Source organism: Chiloscyllium plagiosum, chromosome 15 (genome assembly GCF_004010195.1).
Source record: "Chiloscyllium plagiosum isolate BGI_BamShark_2017 chromosome 15, ASM401019v2, whole genome shotgun sequence".
NCBI classification, from domain to species: domain Eukaryota; kingdom Metazoa; phylum Chordata; class Chondrichthyes; order Orectolobiformes; family Hemiscylliidae; genus Chiloscyllium; species Chiloscyllium plagiosum.
In genome coordinates, this window is record NC_057724.1 from 28781548 (window position 1) to 28806051 (window position 24504).

Below are 24504 nucleotides of genomic sequence, written 5' to 3' on the forward strand. Positions count from 1 at the left end.
TAACCTGAGATCTTCTTCCCAACCTCTCCGCCCTCACCCCAGTCTGACCTATCACCCTCACCTTGACCTCTTTCCACCTATCACATTTCCGACGCCCCTCCCCCAAGTCCCTCCTCCCTACGTTTTATCTTAGCCTGCTGGACAAACTTTCCCCATTCCTGAAGAAGGGCTTATGCCCGAAACGTCGATTCTCCTGTTCCCTGGATGCTGCCTGACCTGCTGCGCTTTTCCAGCAACACATTTCCAGTTCTGTAAGATAGAGACTGAGACGTTTGTACATGTAGGTTACATGCCATGATATGGTGATGACATCATGAGCATAACTTTTAAATGTATATTACATATCAACTGTGAGATATAACACAAAATGCTTCTTTTTCCAAAGAAATCCCAAGCAGATATGTATCAAAGGCATGGGCAGACAGAATTGTAGAAGTGTTTGCAGGACAGGAGGAGGCCATTTAGCCCATTAAGTTTGCTCTAGCTCTTCAAATGAGTATCTGTACCTACCATATTATATGCTTTTCCCCCAAAGCCTTGCACTTTATTACTATCAGAATAATCATCTAATACCTCCTTCAATGACTGACTGAATTGAAACTCATCCATCACACTTCCAGCCAGTGCATTCCAAAGTCTAGCCACTCACTGTATGAAAATGTTTTTTTCTCAACTTATTTGCATCTTTTGCAAATCATATGTGCACCTGTAAGAGTCTTTTATGAGCAGAAATAGTTTCTAGCTAACTACGCAATCCAACCCACTCATGCTTTTGAAAACCTCTATCAGATTTCCTCTTAGCCACCTTCTCTCCAAGGGGAGCAGTAACCTTCTTCCTTTTATTCTCATTTGAGATTTCTCATCCCTGGAACCATCCCTGGGCAGCACGGTGGCTCAGTGGTTAGCACTGCAGCCTCACAGTGCCAGGGACCCGGGTTCGAATCCAGCCTTGGGTGACTACCTGTGTGTAGTTTGCACATTCTCCCTGTGTCTGCGTGGGTTTCCTCCGGGTGCTCCGGTTTCCTCCTACAGTCCAAAGATGTGCAGGTCAGGTGGATTAGCCATACTAAGTTGCCGATAGTGTTAGTTGCATCAGTCAGAGAGAAATGGGTCTGGGTGGGTTACTCTTCGGAGGATTGGTGTTGACTTGTTGGGCTGAAGGGCCTGTTTCAACACTGTAGGTAAACTAATCTTAAAAATTCTTGTAAATTGTTTCTCTGCTCTCCAATGTGTTTGCATACATTCTATTTGGCACCCAGAACTGTACACAGTACTCCAGCTGAGGTCTAACAAGTGTGTTATACAAGTTCAACATTACCTCTTAGCTCTTGTACTTTATGACCGTATTAATAAAATCAAATACTGTGTGCTTTATTAATTGCTCTCTCAACCTTTCCTGTCACCTTCAATGATCTGTGCACGTATAAACTGAGGTCTCATTGCTCCTGCATCCCATTTATAATTGTAACTCCTATTTCTATCATGTCTTTATACCAAAATGCATCACCTCCAGTTTCTCTGCATCTATCCCCACTTGCCACCTATCTGCCCACTCCACCAACTTGTCAATGTCCTTTTGGAGTTTTATACTGTCCTCCTCGCAGTCTATAATTTTTACAATTTCCATGTCATCTGCTAGCTTTGAAATTATCCCCTGCACACGAAAATCAAGATCATTAATATATATCATGAAAAGGAAGGGTCCCTATACCAAACCCTGGGGAACTCCACTACAAACCTGAAAAATATGCATGACCATGATTGTTTGTTTCCTATTACTCCGTTCTATAACTGTGTTGCTACTTATTGCACCTTTTAATTCCATCATCTGTAAGTTTCCTCCCAAGCTTTTTGTATGGCTTGTATCAAACGCCTTCTGAAAGTCCACGTATACCACATTAGCAATGTTGCCCTCATTGAACCTTTCTGCTCCCTTTTCAAAAAACACCAAGTTCATTCATCATGACTCCCACTTTAGAAATCCATGCTGACTCTTCCTAATCAACCCATATTTTTTTCCATGTGACTACTAATTTTATCATTTTATCATTCCTGAATTTAAAGTGATTACTTTGTAATTGTCTATCTGCTTAACCTTTCAACCTTTCTTGAACTAAGCTGCAATGTTTGTAATTTTCCATTCTTCTAACACCTTCACTGAGTCTAGGGAAGACTGAAAGTTTTTGGTCAATGCTCCTGCAATTTCCACTCTCACTTTCCTTCTAAATTTTTGGATACATCTCATCCAGTCCCAGTGCCTTGTCAACTTTACATGCCAATAGTCTAACCAAGACTACTTCCTTATCAATACTGAATCTGTCTAGTGGCAGTTTCCTCCTCTTTTATAAAGTTAGATGCAAAGTATTAATTTAACACCTCAGCTGTGCCTTTTGCCTCTACATGTAAATCCCATTTTTGATCTCTAATTAGTTGAACTCCATTTTAACTACACCTTTTTTTTTACTTTCACATATCTACAGAAGTCTTTGGAACATCCCTTTATGTTGACTACCAGTCTTTTCTCATAATTTCTCTTTGCTTCTTCACCTTCCCTCTGAGTTTTCCTCCTGGTTGTCAGTTGTATTTTCTGCCCGACACCTGTCAAAACCACAATCTTTCCTCTTTATTTTAATTTCTGTCTCCTTTGTCATCCAGGTGCTCTGGATTCATTGGTCCTGCTTTTCCCATTTGAGGGAATATACCTTGACTAGCCACCAACACTCTGTCTTTGAAGGTAACACATTGTTCAGTTACTATTTTTCCTGCCAAGCTCTTGTTCCAGTCAAACCTAGCCAGCTGTATTCTTGTTCCATTGAAGTCAGCTCTCTGCCAATTGATTGTTCTTAATCTGGATTGATGCTTGTCATTCTCCACCATTATCCTGAACTTTACAATATAATGATCACCATCTTCTAAATGTTCTCCTGTTGACACTTGATCCACATGGCCCACCTCATTTCCAAGGATCAGGTCCAACTTGGCATTCGCCCTTGTTGGACTAGACATCTACTGCTGTAGGAATCTCTCCTGCACACAATCCAGGAACACTTGCCCCTCACTTCCCTAACACTGCTTGTATTGCCGTCATTTTGGGTAATGGATGTCCTCCGTTATAACCACTTTTATAACATTTGCGTCTCTCTGTAATTATTCTGTAGATTTGTTCCTCAACATTGTTACCACTGGTTGTTGTTCTGTAGACTGCACCTAGCAATGAAATTGTGCCCTTTTGTTCTTTAGCTCAAGCCAAAATGATTTAACCCTTGAGCCTTCTGCAACATCTCTTTCTCCAGTACTGCAATGTAGACCTTAACCAATACTGGTTAAGGACTACATTCCTACTTTCCTTTTCTCCTCAATTATGTACGTCTTCTACAAGGAATATTTAACATTCAATCTTGCTGTTTCTTGAACCGGATCGGTTATCGCCACAATGTTTTATATCCACATGGCAGTCTGCATCTATATCTCCTCACTCTTGTTTACCATGTGTATTCACATACATACATAATAATTCTGATTTAAATTGCTTTTTTTTACTCTTACTCCATCTTGCTTTGTTAACTTAGCATCAAGAAAACACTAAGCTGTATCTCCAAGTATTTTGCACACTCTGGTATTTTCCCCTACGATTCTCTCTTGTTTCCCACACCAAGATTATTCAAAAAGTCCTCTCAGTAGCACGAACAAAACTCAAAAGAACTCAGAGCTGAAAATGTGTTGCTGGAAAAGCGCAGCAGGTCAGGCAGCATCCAAAGAACAGGAGAATCGACGTTTCGGGCATAAGCCCTTCTTCAGGAAAGGGCTTATGCCCGAAACGTCGATTCTCCTGTTCCTTGGATGCTGCCTGACCTGCGCTTTTCCAGCAATACATTTTCAGCTCTGATTTCCAGCATCTGCAGCCCTCACTTTCTCCTCAAAAGAACTCAGACCTAGTTCTGTTCAGGCCCAAACCATTCAGCTTGTACAGGTGGCAGTTGCCTCAGAGCTCAAGAAATCTGAAGGCCTCCTTTCCAGCCACACATTCATCTGACTTATTTTATTATTCCTGTACTCTCTGGCAGTAACCTAAAGATTTCTGCATTTGAGATCCTGTTTGGTAATTTTCTACCTAGCTCCCTAAAGTCTGATTGCAGAATCATATCAGCTGAGCTGTTTTGCTTTTAACTGCTATATTTAACTTTTTTGTCTGTAATTAGTCTGAAGCTGCGTTTTTAATTTAGTAAATGAGAGGACTTTTGATTTAGTGGCTTTTGAACTGAAAGTAGAAAGGTAAGTCTGCCTCCTAGTTATTTAAGTAGGAGACCAGTGCTCACATAAACTTATTGTGGTTAGTCATCTGAAAGCTTTACAACCAAGGCCCCTCTGCTTCAGTGAAGATTCTTTTATAAATAGTACTGGGAGTTGGCGTCCACACCGTTATCATAATTGGTGATGTGATGTTCATGTTTGCTCCTATAACATTAATACTGCATGACTCAGGTCTCATTTTTGAAAACTTGATTAACTTTTATTGTTGCACTGGCATCTCCATACATATGCTACAGTCACAGGCACTTCTGTGTCTGAATCAGCTAAGCAATTTGGATGTACTGTAGCATGCTTCCCTCAGTGTATCATGCTGTAAAACTATTCAGTAAGATGGAGATTAAGACAAGATTCAGTAAGGGATAATGTTAATGATGTCATCAAAGATCTATCACATATCTTCTGAAAGACATAAGTTGCTGTAGTTAGAGTCCTGTTTGATCTTTTAGCCTGTTGAGATTTCATTAAGTAATTACATCATAATTATTTTCCTTTCTGAAACATTACATTTACAAGCTTACCTTGTAGGTCATGAAGCTGTTGGTATAAATCATTTGCATCATGTTTTTGCTAATTTTTCTGTTAAGATTATCCAAAATCTGTGAACTGCTATAAGGTTAGGATTTATATTGGCAATGTAAGAATATCCGTTGTGATGGGTATAATTTTAATTTTAGTCTTAGTCTTCATCTCTTGAGTACCCCAGAGGCCACTGGAAAGCACAAGTAGAAATGCTGGGAGGGAATAGAATAAAAGACCTATGCCAGACCAAACCAATAACTGTTGCTTTATTTAAGGCACGAAAGTTGACCATGGACCTCGTTATCAACTGAGAAAACGTACAGCATTTAATATTAAGACTTGGAAGATGGAAGAAACACAGGGGTTAAATCACAACAAAAATTTCATTCTATCTGAAAGATTCCTGCTTTTTTACAAGGTGTGAATTTATTAGAATGTGTACATCTTCATTAAATAGGAATATCATACACTTGTAACTAAATAGCATGTTTGTAAGGAGCTCAGTTTTATAGTATGTTAAATTTGCTGTTACTGTGACCTGTTTCATCGCCCAAGTCAACCTTACATAATCTATTCCTGTGAAGTAGTGTTCCATGTGATTAGTAAATTAGTGTAGAATATTCCAAATAAATGTCTTCCTTAACTACAGATTTTTGTTATGCCCCTTTAATGTGAATATCTTTAGATTGAAACTAAACATATTATGATCTCTGTTTTGAGTCTAAGTCAACTTGAGAAACTAAGACTTTCATTATTAGTGTGCTATTTTGCTTATGTTTGACTGTTTGGTGAGTGCCTGCAAAAGTGATGTTAGCTTCACAATCCTGTGGCAATATGTGTAATTAGGGGAAGAGGAGGCAATGATTTAATCCCGATTGTCCAATCCGAAATGAATGCTGACATTAAGAGTTTGGAATAGAGTAGGGCTCTTGTGGCACAGTGGTAACGTCCCTACCTGGGGCCTGGGTTCAAGTCCCACCTACTCCAGATGTGTGGAATAACAGCTGTACATGGGCTGATTAAAATTAAGTGTGTGTATGGGACTGTTGGTTTTCTGATAAATGAGGGAATACTACAGATGTTTAGGTCTTAAACAAATAATCCAACTAGAAATTTCTTGCAACAAAACCAAAGCAGCAAAATACAGTAGTAGTTTGAATGAAAAGCCAAAACCTTAATATCTGAATGTGAGATCCATGTCTGACCAATTAAACATAAAAAGGGAATGGGACAGATTTCACTATTGTCACCTTCATTATTGATCTGGGTTATTAAGCATGGTAAGAAAAAGAAGCATAAACAAATGAATATATGCATCAAGATAAGCATTTTTAAAATGTACTCATCAATTTTCTTAACATAAAATTTTCTCTTCTCCTTTTCTCCTTCACCTTTTGACATTGTACTCGGTTTAGATCTGACTAAGTTGTCATTCTTGCTCCTATGAATTCCTGAAATTAATCAGGTCTGTTTCTAATCTAAGATATTCCCTCCACTCCTGCAGCAAATGCTCATGTAATAGAGATTTTGTTGCTCTTTGGGAAAGAATATGCTTTTGATATGTGTTGTAATGCTAGAGAACTTGACTAATTTTCTATTTGCAATCTGGTAATTTAGGATGTACTGTCTGGAAGTAAATTTCTGTATGTTGGTCCCTGACTAGCTGTGCCCAGTCATGTGTGGACGAAGCAATAGTGTTCCTTCAACCCATGAACCAGGGTACTGGGTCATCCTCCTCCAAATGTTGCTCTCCTCCCCTGTTGAATCCATCCAGTCCACACGTTGTCCATTGCTAATTCCTGGATCAAAATGCAAAATATTGAGTCAGGGAATGCGTATCACAAGTTACAGCATAGAAGCTTTAGTCACCTGACAGCACTGATTTGTTAACAATAATGTAAGCAATTACATAAGAATTAGTAGCAGGAGTAGGCAATTCAGCCTGTCAAGCCTGTTCTAGGTAATATGACCATGGTTGATTTCTTGGCCTCAACTCCACTTTGCTATCCAGTCCCCTTAAACCCATTACCACATATAACTCTGTCTAGCTCTTCCTTCAATTTATTCAGTGTCCTGTCATCTACCACATAGAGTTGGTGAATTCCACAGGTTCACTTTCAGAGAAGGAACTCCTTCTCATCTCGGTTTTAAATCTAGATTGCCATATAAGAGGAAACATCCTCTTTACATCTATTTTGTCAATTGCCTTTAGCATCTTTTATGCACTTCAATTACATCTCTCATTCTTCTAAACTCTAGTGTGTATATGCATGAACTTCTGCAAAATGTAGTTGCATCCTTCAATTAAGGGGACCAAAACTATACCCAGTATTCTACATGCAGTTTCACCAATGCCTTGTACAATTGCAACAACATTTCCTTCCTTTTATGCTCTGAATACTTTTGCAGTAAATGCCAAAATTCCACTCTCCTTCCTTATTACCTGCATACTAACTTAGTACACATCATGCACAAGGACACCCAGATCTCTCTGCACCAAGCATTTTGAAGTATCTCTTCATAAATTTGCCTTTTTGTTCTTCTGACAAAATGGATAACCTCGCACTTCTATACATTAAACTCCATCTGCCAAATTTTGGCTTATTTACCTAACCTATCCACTTCCATTTGTAAATATCTTATTTCTTTATTGCAACTTAGTTGCCCACCTATTTCACTGTCGTCTCAAATTTGGATTTAATATATTTCATTAGCCTCACTAGTATTCATTCTTGCTGTAAATTTGGGTTGCATATTCCTCATTGAAAATTTCAGCTGAACTCAATAAATACAAATTTATCTATTGAATTATCTATTGAAATTTAGGTCAAATTCTTCCCTATTTCCTTCCCAATCTCTGTTTTCTTACCATTTCCAGCTCCAAGACGAACTCCTCCAAGAAAATCATTGCTGGATAAGGGTTCTCTATCCCAGATGGTCAGCTCCAGGCAAACGTGCTGCAAGTCCTCAAGCTTTATACCAGTGTACACAAAGGTGTGGTTATAGTGAGGATTCAATGTCTTCTTCACTACAGGGGTTTTCCGTTTAGATGTCTTGGTTCTGAATGGTAACAGATACCTAAAACATGCAGGAATTGAGATTGTCTTTAGTTATAATCTAGCAACATTCTCTCAGGAAAAATATTATCAATCTTCCTTACCTTTAAGTCCAAAGAGAACAATGTTGATAAAACAGAAATGCCATTTATAATGCAATCTGATGTACATGTGACTCCAGACCAACAATACTATGGTTGATTCTTCACAGCCCTCTTAAATGGCACAGCAAGCCATATAGTTAGTCAAACTGCTAAAATGTTTTGGAAAAGGAATGAAATCAGATAGATAACCTGTCAACGACCTAGATATCACAAATTATCATGGTAAATGTAACCCAGTCAACCCTGCAAAGTCCTCCTCACCAATGTTTGGGAACTAGTGCCCAAATTGGGGGAGGTTGTCTCACAGACTAGTCAAGCAACATGCCTGACAGAATCGTATTCACAGAATGAAATGTTACAGACAATATCCCAGTTACCAGCATCACCATACTAGGAAATATCCTATCCCACTGGCAAGACAGACCCTGCAGAGGTGGTGGCACAGTGGTATACAGTTGGGAGGGAGTTGCCATGGCAGTCCTCAACATTGACTCTGGATGCCATGAAATACCATGCCAAGCACACTCAAGGAAACTTCCTGGTGATTACTCTGTATTGCACTCCCTCAGCTGCTGAAACAATACTTCTCCCATTGAACACCATTTGGAGGAAGCACTGAGGGTTGCAAGGGTGCAGGGCATAGTCTGGGTGGAGGAGTTTCAATGTTCCTGGCAAGTGAAGAGGGACCTGATTGGTGAGGATAATATCATATTTTCTCAATCTGCCAGCCAATAATGCACCCGGCTTCTCCATTCTTTTATGTAGCACTATCACATGCTAAATGGGAGAAACATCAAACATCCATGAGGTGCTGTGGACAATCAGCAGCATTGGAATTATACTTGAACACAATCTGCAACCTTGCGACTCAGTATATCCCACTCTATGATTACAATCAAGTCAGGGATCATTCTGGTTCAATGAGAATGATGGAGAGCATCCCTAAAAATGAGGTGTCATTCCATTGAAGCTGCAAGATATGACTTGCTTGTCAAACAGCATAAGCAGCAACGATAGTCAGAACCAAGTGATTCCACAAGCAAAGGATAAATCTAAATCCTGCCTCACCCAGTCATGAATGATGGTGGACAACTGCGTAACTCACTAGAGGAGGAGGAGGAGGCAGCTCCACATATAGCCCCATCCTCAATGACGGGACAACAATGCACATTAGTGCAAAAGATAAGGCTGAAGCATTCACAACAATCTTCAGCCAAATGCATGATGTATCTCAGTTGGTCTTCAGCCAAATCAGTTCACTCCACATGCTACCAAGAATTGGCTGGAGGCACTGGCTACTGTAAAGGTTATGGGCCCTGACAGCATTACAGCAGTCGTACTGAAGACTTATGCTCCAGAACTTGCCATATCCCTACTGAGCTGTTTGAGTATGGTTATAACACTGGCATCTACCTGAATGTGAAAAATTGCCCAGATATGTCGTGTACACAAAAACTACAGACTGGTGAGTCTGATGTTAGTGGTGAGTGGGTTGTTAGAGGGGATTCTGAGTGATAGATTTATGTGCATTTGGAGAGGCAAGGGCTGTTTAGGGATAGTCAGCATGGCATTGTGGAAGAGAAATAGTGTTTTGCTAATTTGATTGAGTTTTATTTGAAGACGTATTGAAAAAGATTGAGGGCAGAGCATTAGATATTGTCTACATGAATTTTAGTAAAGCCTTTGACAAGGTTCTGCATGGTAGACTGATTTGTAAAATTAGACCACATGGGATTCAGGGAGAGATTGCCAATTGGTTACAAAATCGGCTTAATGGGAGGAGACAGAGGGTGGTGGTAGAGGGTTGTTTTTCAGACTGGAGGCCTGTGACCAGTTGTGTTCCACAGAATTGGTGCTGGATCCACTTTTGTTTGTCATTTATATAAGTGACCTAGATGAGAACTTAGGAGGCATAGTTCTTTGAAAGTTGCATCACAGTCAGGGTTGTTAAGAAGGCATTCAACATACTTGCCTTCATTGCTAAGTATAGGAATTGGGACATCATCTTGAGGCCACTTTGGAGTGTTGTACAGTTCTGGTATAGGAAGAATACTATTAAACTGGAGAGGGTTCAGAAAAGATTCAGCTGGATATTACCAGGACCGAGGGTTTGAGTTGTAAGGAGAGGCTGGGACCGATTTCACTGGAGTGAAGGAGTTACACAGGTTTATAAAATCATGAGGGACATAGATAAGGTGAATAGCAAAAGGTCTTTTCCTTAGGATGGGAGAGTTCAAAAGTAGGGGGTATACTTTTAAGGTGAGATGAGGAAGATTTAAAAGGGACCTGAGGGACAACATTTTCACACACAGGGCAGTTCCTGTATGGAATAAACTGCCAGAGGAAGTTGTAGATGCATTTACAGTTACAACATTTGAAAGACTTTGGGCAAGTACATGAATAGGAAAGATTTAGAGGCAAATGGGACTAGTTTAGTTTGGGAAACCTAATTGGTATGGACAAATTGGACCAAAAGTTCTGTTTCTGTACTAGATGACTCTATTATCTGCTCAGTGATGCCCAGTTGGTGTTCTGCCAGGACTACTCAGCTCCTGAACTCATTAAAACCTTGTTACAAACATGGCAAAAGAGCTGAATTCCAGAGGTGAGGCGAGAGAGACTGCAGTTGTCATTAAGGCTATATTTGACAGAGTGTGGCATCAGGGAACCTAAGCAAAACTAGAGTCAATGGGAATCAGAGAGGAAAACTCTCCACTGAATCAACATATTTGGAATAAAGCAAGACGATTGTGGTTATTGGAAGTCAGTATCTCAGCTGCAGGACATCTGTGAGTGTGTTACTCAGGGTAGTGAGGTGTATATGGCATCAAGGAGCCTTAGCAAAACTGAAGTCAATGGGAATCAGATAAACTTCTCTGCTGTTTGGCAGTCATATTGAAGACCAAGTTATGGGTGTTCAAGAGCAGTCATCTCAGTTCAGGACATCTCTAAGATTTCATCAATAGTGGCCTTGGCTCAAACAACATCACTGCTTCATCTCCACATCGCCCACATCATAAGGTCAGAAGTGAGGACGTTCACTGATGATTGCACCACTCATGATTCAGATACTGAAACAGTCTATGGCCAAATGCAGCAAGACCCAGGGTGACAAGTTAGATTTGTGCCACATAAGTAGCAGGCAATGACTATCTTCAACAAGAGAAATGAAATGACCCCTTGACATTCTGTTGCATTACTATTGCCAAATCCCCCATTATTAATATGCTGGGCCAGAAACTGAACAAGATTCACCACAGTATTTACGTGGCTAAAGTGAGGATTGCAGATGCTGGAGTCGAGTGTGTGGTGCTGGAAAAGCACAGCAGGTCAGGCAGCATCCGAGGAGCAGGAGAATCGACATTTCGGTCAAAAGCCCTTCATCAGAAATATAAAATGCTGTGGTTACAAGAGCAGGACAGATGTTAGGAATCCTGCAGTGAGCAACTCACCGCTTGACTCCTCAAAAGTGTTCCACCATCAACAAGTCAGGAACGTGACTGAATGCTTTTCACTTACCTAGAGGATTATAGTTCCAACAACACTAAACAAGTTTGTCATCACCCAGAACAAAGCAACCTACTTGATTGGTACCATATTGTCAAATGTTCCCTCCCTCCCCTTCTGATGCTCAGTAGCAGGACTATTTATATGATGCACTTCAGAAATTCATCAAGGTCTCTTGGCACCTTTCAAACCCATGAACACTGCCATCTGGAAGGTCAAGGGCAACATTACCTGCAAGTTGCCCTCCAAGCCATGGGCTTTGGCATGCATGCAGCTGTTTCAATGAGACCAGCCAACTCTCTGTTCAACAAACTTGCAGGTCTAGGACTAGTTGAATGGTGATGGCTGGATTATACAAGGTTGTTTCTTAAGACAATTGCACAAGGTATTCAGTTTGTAAGTGATATTTAGGAGATCACAACAGGGTACCAAGAACTAGAAGCTCCAGAGATGTAACAGGCAATAGCTCCATCCAAAATCAAAAATATTCTACAGGGATTATGGATGGCAGAGGCCAGTTAAAGCCTATTGAAGAGCAAGGGAAAATGCTCCAAGAGCTCTTGCAAACATTTCTCTAGGTTTCTTCAACCTGCAGACTCCAAACTAAAATAATTCTGCATTTAAATGCAAGCATAAAATGCTCTAGGCCATAGTAGAAGCAAAATCAATATTATTTTTAACCTTTTGTGGGTGATGCTGATAAGGCCAGCAATTGTTGCTCATCCCTGATTGCCCTTGAGAAGGTGATAGTGAGCCACCTCTTGAATAGCTGCAGTCTACTGGCATTGGTACAGCCACCTTGCTGTTAGGATGGGAATTCCAAGATTTTGACAGTAAAGAAACAGAGATACAGTTTCAAGTCAGCATGATATTTGGATGGAAGAGAAACTTATGGGTGGTCATGTTCCCGTGCATCTGCTCCCATCTGGGTGGTTAAGGTGTGAAAGAAGCCTTGGGGAGATGCTAGGATGCATCTTTTAGATGGTGTACACCGTAGCCACTGTATACTGATGATTGAGGGAATGAATATAGTGGATGGGGTGACAAATAAACTGGCCACTTTGAACCAAAGGGTGTCAAGCTTCTTGAATATGATTGAAATTCTCCATGTCCAGGCATTCCATCCCCTTTGTGTCGTCTAGCTGGCTGATAGGCTTTGGTGAGTTAGCAAGATATTCACTATAGAATTCTCAACTTCTGACCTGCTTTTATGTCCACAGTATTTTAACGGCTGCAGTAATAGCAGTATTAATGGGGCAGAATTCAACAGGCAGAATCGCATTTAAGCAATAACCTGCAATAATATCACAACAGTCATTTCAAGGCACAAACCTATCAAAAAAAACGGCAAGTAAATCCAGGGCCATAATTTGTGATGCTATTTACAAATAGGAGCCTTTTTCTCTTTCTGGAAATTTTCCATGTTCTGCCTCATATTTCAGTCATTCTCCTGCTCACAAATGTTCAGAGGACATGAAGAGATCCACCTTATTAAAACATGAATATTTAGCTTAGTTACAGTAAATTGTTCAGAGACACATTGCTGACTATTACCCTTTGACAAAAGTGTCTGACGTTCCTCCAACTTTCATCGGTGTAAGGTTCTTGGCTTCCTTAATCCACACATGTAGTTCCCCACTCTCTGCTGGCCTTGCGGTTTTCTTTCCTGTTAGAGATAATAGCAGTTACAACACTTGGCTTTAGGTTGCATATTGATTAGTATGATCACGTTAGGCACAGTAAAGTAGTTGGAAGTTATTTCAATTCTTACCCATAATGATTCTTATGGCTAATACTCAGCTGCATTCAAAAGGATAACACTGTTCATGGAATGCTTTAGTGACACAGTTATTAACTGAAAACAGGGCATTCCTTTGTTTACAATTTGTTGTGTGTGGAAACAGTGGACTGGCTAATAATCATCCACACAAAGTAGGCATCATTGGCAAGGCAATTAGGAGTTAGCCACCTGTCCACTTTACTGGATTGCCTTGATGCTTGGCACTAATCATGTCATCTTGTCTCAAAATATTACAGAAATCAAAGAAGTATATTTACAATTCTTAAGTTTCTGTCTTTGGATGACATGTGACCAATTAAATCATAAATAACATGTCTAGATAAAAATGTGTCTGTGTGCAACTAGGTCTTGCCTACTGGAAAGATAGAGTCTTAGGTATTAACTGTTCACAATTAGATTGCAGCGCAGGCATGGAAACCCCTAGTGTGGTGAATTAATTAGATGTAAATCAGCAAACAACAGTTGTTGCAATCTTACCTTTAGTTCTGTCTGCAGCAACATTTTTGGCATTTGGAATATATTTTATTGAAAGTACCATTTCCCCTTTATAAGGAGGGATAACACCAGTCTCTGCATTTGCCTGAAACATCAAAAAGGAGTTAACTAAACTTTCAAATTGTATATTAGTTTATATGATGATGAGGAAATTTTGGGAATATATGCAACGACTCTCAGGTCATGGGTAATAACTTGGGCTCTCTGCCTTTATTTGTTGCTTGTGCTCAGTGCAAAAATAAATTTCTGTAGGTGATTTCCACTCTCTATAAACTGACATGATGCACCAAATACATAGAATGGTTAGGACACAGTATGCATTTAATCATTTTCTTTTGGTCTGTCCGATTTGAGATTAATTCTGTAATTCCAGTCCCTCCTCAAATCAACAGGTATAAAATATTAAGAAAATAAAATTGTCACACAAATGGAGCTGTTACATGAATGCTGAGAGACATGAAGTCAGAATGAAAATTGCTCAGTTGTAGAATAAGAAAAATAATAAATTACTTAATTTCTGACCAATACTTTAAAACCATTTCAAACTGTCCAAATCTTTTCACTCTTGGTACAGCGATAGCTTCCTAACTTTGATCATATTGCTAGTAATTAACATGTTCTCAAGAAGCTATTTTGCATATCCTTCTATTGTTTGGTTTGTATGGTGAGAAAGTACCTGAACCAGATTGTGCAATTCTGTGATTATGATTCATTTTTTAATTCATACTGGTGTAAAAAGATTAAGAAAAGAAACTTTGCTATTAATCAAACAGTTCACTAACAATAGCTTGCAAAGCTTTGCAGCAATAACCTATTTGAATAAACCATTAATATCCAGGTGATTGGACCACTACATGGCAAATTGACCTAGATTTGGAAAATCTGCAAAGCTGGCTACATCTATTCCTTGAGGAGAAAGTGAGGTCTGCAGATGCTGGAGATCAGAGCTGAAAATATGTTGCTGGAAAAGCGCAGCAGGTCAGGCAGCATCCAGGGAACAGGAGAATCAACGTTTCGGGCATAAGCCCTTCTACATCTATTCCTTATCTGGTGTTGTTCATAAAGATTACCCCATTGGGTAGAAGGTTTTTCCAACACTGCCCCATCCCATCCGAGACTTTGTAGGCATATTCAGAGCAGTGCATGCTGTTGGTTGGAGACTTTGAGTCCTCCAAGCAGAAAGGGTCACCTTCCCAGACTTGCATCAAATCTGACCTTTGTGTAAACATTGACAGACCATTCTCATCCCAACGTTGCTCAAATTCTACCAGTAATCTGGGAAACTGGTCAGCAACATCTGTTGCTTTGGAACATGCGCAGCTCACTGTCCTTTCTATCAACTATTAATGGGAGATAATAATGTAGTTCTAATGTCACTGGACTAATCCAGAACACCAGACTCATACTCTGAGGTTAAGGTTTTGAATCCCATCATGGCAGATAGTGAAATTTTAATTCAACAAATATCAGGGATAACAAAAATAAATTAGTTTAATGGTGACCACATAACCATTGTTGATCATTGTTAAAAACTCATTTGGTTCACTAATGACACTTAAATCCTTTAGGGAAGGAAATCTGCCCTCCTTATCTGATCTGGCCTACATATGATTCCAGATTTGCAACAATGTGGGTTACTCTTTTGGGCGATTTAGGGATAGGCAATAAATACTGGCCCAGCCAATAGAGGTAACATCCCATGAATGTACAAAATTCCAGCTAGTGAGCTCCAAACCACTCACCCACCTCTGGTTCTCTCCATGGATCCAGCAATGATCTTTATCGAAGGTCAGAGTGTAGAACCAACAGTGGCCACTATTCCTGCTGATGCTGCTGGTAATGGAGAGCTGTCAGCCTCAGATTAGCCAGTAGCTATCCCACAAGTGGGATTTCCATTCTGCACAGGGCCTAATTCACCAGGAGGGCCAGCACTGCTTATCAAGGAGCCTGATTGTCATAAAGTTCCATAAAAACTCCTGAAAATGATTTACAGCTGTTCCTCCCAATTTACTCGCAAGTGAAAGGAAGTCCTGCCTCAAACATTAAATTCGCTTTTTTTTTAGCAACAGGGCAAAAATACCCTGCTGCTGCTTGTAGCAACAGTGATAAGCCATGTCTGATATCTCAGCAGTGTGAGGTAGAGCGAATGGTGGAATCAGGCCAGAGAGAAACCATATGGGCAGGATAGGCAGCTACTGAAGAGGTTTTAGAACAATCACACGAGAAAACTCGCTTAGCCTGTTGGAGAGAAACCTTCATGAAACCCAACAAAAAATGACATGTAGCCAAACAAAGGACCGTTATGGTTTTAAACACATCCATTAAGTTTTCACCTTTCACCTTCTCTCTTTTAAGAAGAGCTTTAATTTCTCCACATCACTGTAATTTTTCAATCCTGGGACTCTTCCAATAAATCTACTCTCTCGCCAAAGCCGCCTTGTTCTTCTAAAAGTACATCGAAAGGTTCAGGAATTATAGTTATGTGGATAATTTGAAGTTCTTCTTAAAGCAGCAAAGGGCAAGATAAATTTAATGGAGGTGTTTACAATCATGAACTGTGTGGATAATCTCAGTAAAAAGTGGATGAATTCACATCACTTACTGAAAGTTTCCTTGCTTATTTAATAGTTGGAGATATGGAGGGGAAATTGGACTCATGAACCGTTATAATGACTGCACATGACGGACAGGACATTAAGTGTTATTTCAATGTTTTTTGATGGCATTCTCAAGAATATTAAAGATTCATAAAGTGAATCTTCGTTTCTACACAAAATCATTGTAGTTCCAGAGGACCACACAGCTGCTGTCATTAAAGGGAGATGACTGATGATGAGTTTAGCCTGAGGATCCCCACACTGGAGCATGATTATGAAGATAGGACCTTGATGGTGATCACAGCTGATGTGGAAACATCACTCTGCATCACAAACCAGCTGTCCAGCCAATGAAATATTCAAGCCCTACTATGAACTACAACAAAAAACATGAAACCAGAAATCCATCTATCTCCAATATTTAACAGCACAACAAGCATTCAGTTTCTTTCCTTTGCCTGACCTTGAGAGTGAATTGTTCAGGGAGAAAACACAATCTGGAAAGCAAGTTTAAAAAGAGAAAATGTTGGAGAAACTCAGCAGGTTTGGCGATATCTGTGGAGAAAGCAGCAGATTTAACATTGCATCTGATGTGATTCTTCAGAAGCACATTGGACTCTGTTTCTCTCTTGACAGATGGCACCAAACCTGCTGAGATTCTGTTGCACTTTTTGTTTATCTTTCAGAGTTCCAGCATCTGCAGCCCTTTGGTTTTAGAAACTTTTGGACTGTCAAAGTAAGTTTGATTGAAGATTTGTGCTCCTACCTTACCATGAAGAGGAAGGCACTCCTCAGACTCACTGTTGAAGTTCCAAATATCCAATGAGAGGTCCACCTCTCCCAGAAAAGTGTTGCGCCCAAAGCGATCATAATGCCAGACAGAAAGTTGCAACGTCCTCATAATTAGCTGCGACTCAGCGATGTCATACTGATTTTGGAAAAACAAACATCTGAAACAATCTTAGAAATGGCCATAAAAACTAGTTTATCTTCTTTCAACTTGACAGAGAAAATGATGTAAATTGTTGAAGTAACAACCTTTACCCTCTCCAATGAATCAGAACCAGGTCATTTATAGTATTTGCTGTAAGCAGGGTAAAGCTGTTTCCTTATTGTCTCAATAACAACCTCAGAGTAATGCTTCCACGAGCCATTTTCATTTTCTACATTAGAGACTAAAATATGTACAGAATTATGGACACTTTATATAACTGAATCACCCTTTCACAAGGCTGGCCTACTTTAAACTGCCAATATTCCAATTGTCTGGACTGTTGCCAAATTCAGGTCCCGGGAGTGAAATGCAGTATTGAAACCAACTGGGTACCTTTCTCACAAGGAAACAATATTTGGTGCAGGAAATTGTGAAAAAGTGGTGCCAAGAATAAGTAGGTATACAATTAGGCAGTCTTCTGAATGTTTAATTAAGGTTTATCATATCTCTATTTCGAAGGTAAGTTGAAATTTGTGTATCTAAAACTAAAACAAAAAGCATGTTCCCAACTGCATTTAATTTTAAATCATCTGGAAGTTTTCCTGAAATACAAAGATTCTGAATCAAACTTTTGCTTCATTTCTTATATATGAAGACTGAAGTTTCATTCAGACCAGACTCTCTCATGGAGTCCTAGATGACATGATTTTATTCCTACACCTGTACTTGATGTGGGAATCCTGAAATTTCAGTAGAGCTGGAAGCACTGCAGCCCACTGTTGCCCTTTTCTTTACAAATCCCTCAAACGCATTTTCTTCAAGGCTAATTGAAAAGATAAACATAGTGCCTTTTGAGCCTTACCCTTAGGGTTTCATTGTAAACTGGATCAGTTGTGTTACGTTTAACCGTGGTCTTTCGTTTACTTTGTCGGGATTTATCTGGTAGCAGATAAGACTTCACGTAGCTGCATTAAAAAAAATTATTTTTAAAATTTTAATTATCCTATTTCTGAAGAGTTATTGACTAGTAATAGATTGAAACATGACAGCATCTGCTGTCTTCAGCCTCAGCTAACATTCCTCCCCATCAACTGGCATGCATTATTCCAGTCTCGTACGTCTGGTTTGGCATAGTTTGGTGTGGTTAGTAGTAACAGAAGCCTGATTTTTCACTCATGGACTGCGTTTGGCTCCTATCACATGCCAGAACGTATTGCTTATATTTTATTCATGGGCTATGAGTGTCACCAGATAGATTGGCATTTATTGCCCATCGCTGAAAATGTGTTGCTGGAAAAGCGCAGCAGGTCAGGCAGCATCCAGGGAACAGGAGAATCGACGTTTCGGGCATAAGCCCTTCTTCAGGACTTATGCCCGAAACGTCGATTCTCCTGTTCCCTGGATGCTGCCTGACCTGCTGCGCTTTTCCAGCAACACATTTTCAGCTCTGATCTCCAGCATCTGCAGACCTCACTTTCTCCTCATTTATTGCCCATCCCCAATGGTCCAGAGAATAGTTCAGAGTCAAAGCCAGACTAGGTAAGGATTGCAGATTTCCTACCCTAAAGGACATTTTTGAACCAGATGAGTTTTTATAACAATCCCCAGTGGTTGCATGGCCACCATTAGGCTAGCTTTTGTTTTCCAATTCTAGATTTGTTTTATATTTTGCATTTGCTGTGGTGGCATTCCAGCCCATGTCCCAGAATATTAGTCTGGAGTTCCATTCCCATTACCCCTGTACCACAGTCTTATTTTTTAAAAATAAGGTACATATGTACTGAATTAAACTGATGTTATGGTCATAAACTGATAAAATATTAGGAGTGGCTTTATTACTGGAACATACCATTTGTGCTTATAAGCAAATTTTCTATATCTAAATGTCTCAAATATGATTTTCAATAATATGGAGTAACTTGACTAGCAGGTATTCTGCACCAGCAATATCCCTGAGAGAGCATGAAATGAATGATCAGACATGATACTTTGGGATTATCTGATTTGACAGTGCAGCATTCTGCATAATACAGCAGTGTCAACCTAGTTTCTCAATTCAACCACAGTGGCTCAGTGGTTAGCACTGCTGCCTCAGCGCCAGAGTCCCGGGTTCAATTCCAACCTCAGGTGACTGTCTGTGTAGAGTTTGCACATTCTCCCCATGTCTGCGTGAGATTCCTCCGGGTGCTCTGGTTTCCTCCCAGAATCCAAAGATGTGCAGGTTAGGGTGAATTGGCCATGCTAAATTGCCCGTAGTGTTCAGGGAAGTTTAGGTCAGGGGTAAATATAGGGTTAGAGGATTGGTCTGGGTGGGTTCCTCTTCAGAGCATCGGTATGGACTTGTTGGGCCAAATAGTTTGTTTCCATACTGTAGGGATTCTAGGATTATAAAAAAAACCACTGATACGGACTTAAGTGTTTGCAAATTCACTTTATGAATTGGAAAAATTGTCATGTTTCAGCCATATTCCTTCATCAGAACTTTTACAAAGAATTATACCTGAAACATGAAAACTTTCCTTCCTTTACAGATTGTCTCTGTCTCTGATTTGTTGGTTATTTCCAGTATTTCCTATTTGTATGCCAGTTTTCCAGCATCTCTCAGGGCTTTGGATTTATTTAAGATGCTGTGAACAGAAGATGGTCAGGTTTGTATTCTAAAAAGACAAAATCAAATCATTCGAAATTACCTTTTGACATAAGCCTCAAAAATGTTAAATACTTGGTCTTGAAACCCTGGATAATGGATTGGAGAAATTGGCTCGACTCTCCACTCTTATCACACCTCCCTTGAACTGCATGAGTGAACTTTGATGAGGGTATGACCAAATAGCTAGGCTATACTGTCAACGCCCTCATTATTTGTTAGATCTTAGTTAGATTGCGGAGGGTGTTCATCAATCATGGCACGATATCTTAAGCGAGGATTCAATAACTGGCTTTTAAAAACTATTGATGATGAAAAATTAATAATTTTATTTTGAAAAATGTTTAAAAACATATTTTCTCTTATCATACCTTACATTCCTTCTATTCTCTGTCTTGTCACTTTCCTTTCTTTCCAACAAAGTACTAATAATTGGAGGCTTGAATCTTATGATCATTAGTTAATCTTAAAGAGGTAACTTGGAGAGAACCATGTGGCCAATTCATTTAGACAGTGGCAATATGATTTCTGGAATGTAAGTTTGAAATAAATCCCAAACGGATGGGATTATAGCTCCTTTTTTCTGTTGGTTGTATGGATCATCTGTGGGTAAGATCCAGCTGTGTAAAACTGTCTTTTAATTTGCTGGTAATAGGTAATTACACTCAGAGAGAGCAGAAGATAATGGATATGTCAACTAAAAGGCATATCAAATTGGTGCAGTTCGTGGGGTTGAGAGGTTATGCGGAGACATACAATGCTCAGGCAGAATAGAAGCAGCGTTTTGTTATACAATCCTATCCAAACAATATAACACATCCATAAAACATGATTCCAACTTGTTCCAGCAACTGTATAGTTGTTAGACTTTAGCTCATATGCAAAATTAATTTTTAAGTACAGTTTTTCACAAGAGGCAAAAACCTTACTAGCTCATCATGTACCTGGGGGTAAACAATGAATAGAAACTCAACTGGACTCACGACGTAAACATTAGTGGCTCCAAGAGCAGGTCAGAGGCTAGGAATACCGCGACAAATAATGTACCTCCTGACTCCCCAAAGTTTGTCCACTATCAACAAGGAACAAGTCAGCTGTGTGATGGAATACTCCCCACTTGCCTGGATCGGTGCAGCTCCAACATTCAAGAAGCTTGACAGCATCCAGGACAAAACAGCTCACTTGATACACACTACATACACATGCATCCAATCCCTCCACCACCAATGTTCAGTATGTACTATCTACAAGATGCAATGTAAAAATTTACTAAAGATTCTTCGACTGCACCTTTCAAACCTACAATCACTTCTATCTAAAAGGACAAAGGTAATAGATACATAAGAACATCACAACCTTCAAGTTCCCCTCCAAGGCACTCACCATCCTGACTTGGAAATATATCACCGTTCCTTCACTGTCACTGGGTTAAAATCCTGAAATTTCCTCCCTATGGGCATTGTGGGTCAACCCACAGCAGGCGGACTGCAGTGGTTCAAGGCGGCAGCTCACCACCACCTTGTCAAGGGCAATTAGGGATGGGAAATAAATGCTGGCCAGCCAGTGATGCCCACATTCACAAATGAATTTTTAACAAATGCAGTCTTTGTACACCATCAACAGACCTCAAATAGTTCAGGCGATTGCCAGAGTGTCTTTCACAATTGCCTCAAGATGTTGTATTATACATTCAGGGAAGTGGGTGGGTGCAGTGCATAATATAAGATATTTCAGCATTGAATACAACAGCTAGCTTGCAATTAAGCATCATAAAAGATTCAATTCACTGAAAAAATTAAAATTAATACAGTATCTACATATCTCCAGCCTACAGGGTAATTGTTATACAACTCAGATTTAATGATAAACTTTAAACTGAAAGAATGCCTGCATACTGCTGTCAAGTTCATGAGGTGTGTTCATTTCAATACAAAGCATTTTTAGATACACTTGGCATTCCGTAAGCACACACACTTACGGGTTCGATCTTCTCTTATTCTCATCACCATAAGCCAGGTTACGACATTCCTTCACAAGTATATTAAGTGCTTGTTTCTTTTCGTCATAATTTAAAAGGAAGATGATCTCCCCAGTAACTGTGACATTGCCATAGTCACCTGCTTCACTGTAGATGCTGACCATGCTGCCTATTGTACTCTGAAATAAAAATGTTATAAAGTTAGTCTGAAAGTAAATTAAGTAACAAAGCAAACTATAAATTTTTGTTTGTTAAAATTTATTTAATGCAATTTATATTTAGGTATCCTCAACACAATTTAGTCTTAATATATTTAAAAGACCGGTACCATTTCCTGAGAGGCTTCAACCTATTTTTCTGTAGAAAAGGCACTGTAAATGGAAGGTTTTTGCCCTTCAAACTCAGGAATACCAGGGTTGGAAAAATGTCTCCCACTTTTGATATTCAGTATGACCATAAAATACTCCTCAACCAGATATCACAGGTTAATGTACAACTTCCTCTACCTATCATCAGTCTCAGGTCAGGAATAGGTAGCAAGTGTCAGGCAATGACAATCTCAAAGAGAGAATTCAAACCACCCCTTAACATTCAATAGCATTACTATCACCGAATCTCCAGCCTTCAACATCCTGGGGATTATTAGTTATTAGAAAATGAACTGGACTATTCATGTAAATACTGTGGATACAAGATCAGATCAAAGGCTAGAAATCTTGCTGTGCGTAGCTGACATCCTGAATCTCCAAAGCCTATCCATGAGGCGCAAGTCAGGAATGTGCTGGAATATTCCCCACTTGTGTGGATGAATGCAAGTCCAACAACAACAAACTTGACATCACCTAGGCCAAGCAGCCCACTTGACTGGCACCACATCCACTTCCTCCACCTCCAACACATAACAATGGCAGTGTGTAGTATTCATAAGATACATTGTAGAAATTTTCCAAGGGTCCTTAAATGGCACTTTCCAAATCTACTACCACTACATTTTAGAAGGAGAAAGGCAGCAGATACATGGGAACACCCACACTCAGTATCCTCTCTTGGAAATATCTTCACTGTTACTGGGTTAAATTCCCGAAACTCCATCCATAACTGCAATGTGGATCTACCGTTACCAAAATAAACTGCAGCGATTCATGAAGGTAACTCACCATCATCATCTTAATGGCAACTGGGGATGGACAGTAAATGCTGGCCCAGCCAGTGATACCCACATCCCATGTGTGAATGAGAAAAGATTTAGTAGAAAATATCTCAATGATTTACTATTTGCGTAGAGGTAGAATGAAAAAGTAGAGATTTAAGGTTCATGATCAGAAAAAGTTGGTTAACTGCATCGAACTGTGCTTATAAAAGATTAATTAAAAATGTTAAATGATATATCTAAACAGGTTGCTGTTACTGTTAGACTTAGTTGGCCTAGGTTAATTGATTTATAGATGAGGCGACTAATAAGAATAGATTCATTTATAATTGAATTTTACTGTTTTCCTTAAAAACTAACATTTTTCCTTCCCTAATGGTCAGTGAGTTTCACCAGTGAGTTTCACCAGTGAGAGCTCATGCCACACACACCATAGGAGATACCAGGGTTCAAACCTCAATCCATGAGGAGTTAGTTGATGACAAAAGCAAATGGTTTGAATGGCCCTAGGATACAGAGGGAAAAATAGATAGCATTTCTATTGCTAACAACACCCAGTGACTTCTGTTGGAGGTGTATATTTATGAATGCTCAGGAAAGACTGGATCAAATTTATCAGAATCAGAAGATTATTTTTGAATAAAGTACACTTCAATCAATGAGTCTTTAGGGCCATCACCTTAGCAAAGAGTTTGTGCTTTAGCAGTAGAACAAATAAAGCAAGCATACATTTCTTTCCAGAGTGAAACACTCAGTAAAATACTTTTTAAAAAGCTGAAGTGTCCTTAAAAGGAATATATAACATTTTTGCCCATAGAAATAAAACAGCAACTTTGTTCACTGAGTCAATTGCTTTCCCCAACCACTAAGTCCCCAATCTTAGCTACAGGAGAATCAAAGAGGAAGTCAGAACACTGTTCAGATAACAGAAATCAAACTAAGATTTTCTGGATTAGAATATCAAGAGTAAACAAGCAGCACAAAGGCCACTTGACATCTCTGTCGTTAGATGTGGTCAGTTTGAGATGGAAGGATCACAAAATAAGAATATGCGAAGTGACCATTCAGCCAAATAAGCCCAGATGCCTCCACTGTAAGAAGTGGATAATATGCACGTGCTTGGTGTAGCCTGGAGCTTTGGATCTGAAGGCAGAGGCTCCAGTTTCTTTCCACCACATGGCTGATCATCAACCATTTGACCACTTTATAAACACAATGTCCTTGACCATCTAGTCCTGGATTGGAACTTGCACTCAGAGTTTCTTGCACAGAGGAAGGGATGCTACCCACCACACTCTACTGTGGACTATGAACGAGATTCCTGTTCTCCTTTCATGTCCTCTGCCTTCTGACTATGTAAAGGCAATAAATACTGTTTAAAATTGGTTTCTGTGTTTGCATCTCA

The 24504-nt window shown here is 39.6% G+C and overlaps 2 protein-coding genes across 4 annotated transcripts in view; one reads left to right on the forward strand and one right to left on the reverse strand.

Annotated features, from left to right (window-relative positions):
- LOC122557545 (mitochondrial fission factor-like) overlaps positions 1-5254 on the forward strand; it is a 61649-nt gene extending 56395 nt beyond the window's left edge. Inside the window, exons 9-10 of the mRNA XM_043705291.1 lie at positions 2656-2734; positions 5106-5254. Coding sequence (XP_043561226.1) covers positions 2656-2734; positions 5106-5254 — 228 coding nt within the window. The remainder of the gene's footprint in view (positions 1-2655; positions 2735-5105) is intronic.
- sytl4 (synaptotagmin-like 4) overlaps positions 4489-24504 on the reverse strand; it is an 83291-nt gene continuing 63275 nt past the window's right edge. For all 3 annotated transcript variants that reach the window (XM_043704567.1, XM_043704566.1, XM_043704569.1), the window contains exons 12-18: positions 21950-22128; positions 18187-18289; positions 17157-17318; positions 13776-13878; positions 13052-13163; positions 7700-7908; positions 4489-6629 (exon numbers count right to left, since the gene is read on the reverse strand). In XM_043704567.1, the coding sequence (XP_043560502.1) occupies positions 6490-6629; positions 7700-7908; positions 13052-13163; positions 13776-13878; positions 17157-17318; positions 18187-18289; positions 21950-22128 (1008 nt within the window). In that variant the 3' untranslated portion in view covers positions 4489-6489. The remainder of the gene's footprint in view (positions 6630-7699; positions 7909-13051; positions 13164-13775; positions 13879-17156; positions 17319-18186; positions 18290-21949; positions 22129-24504) is intronic.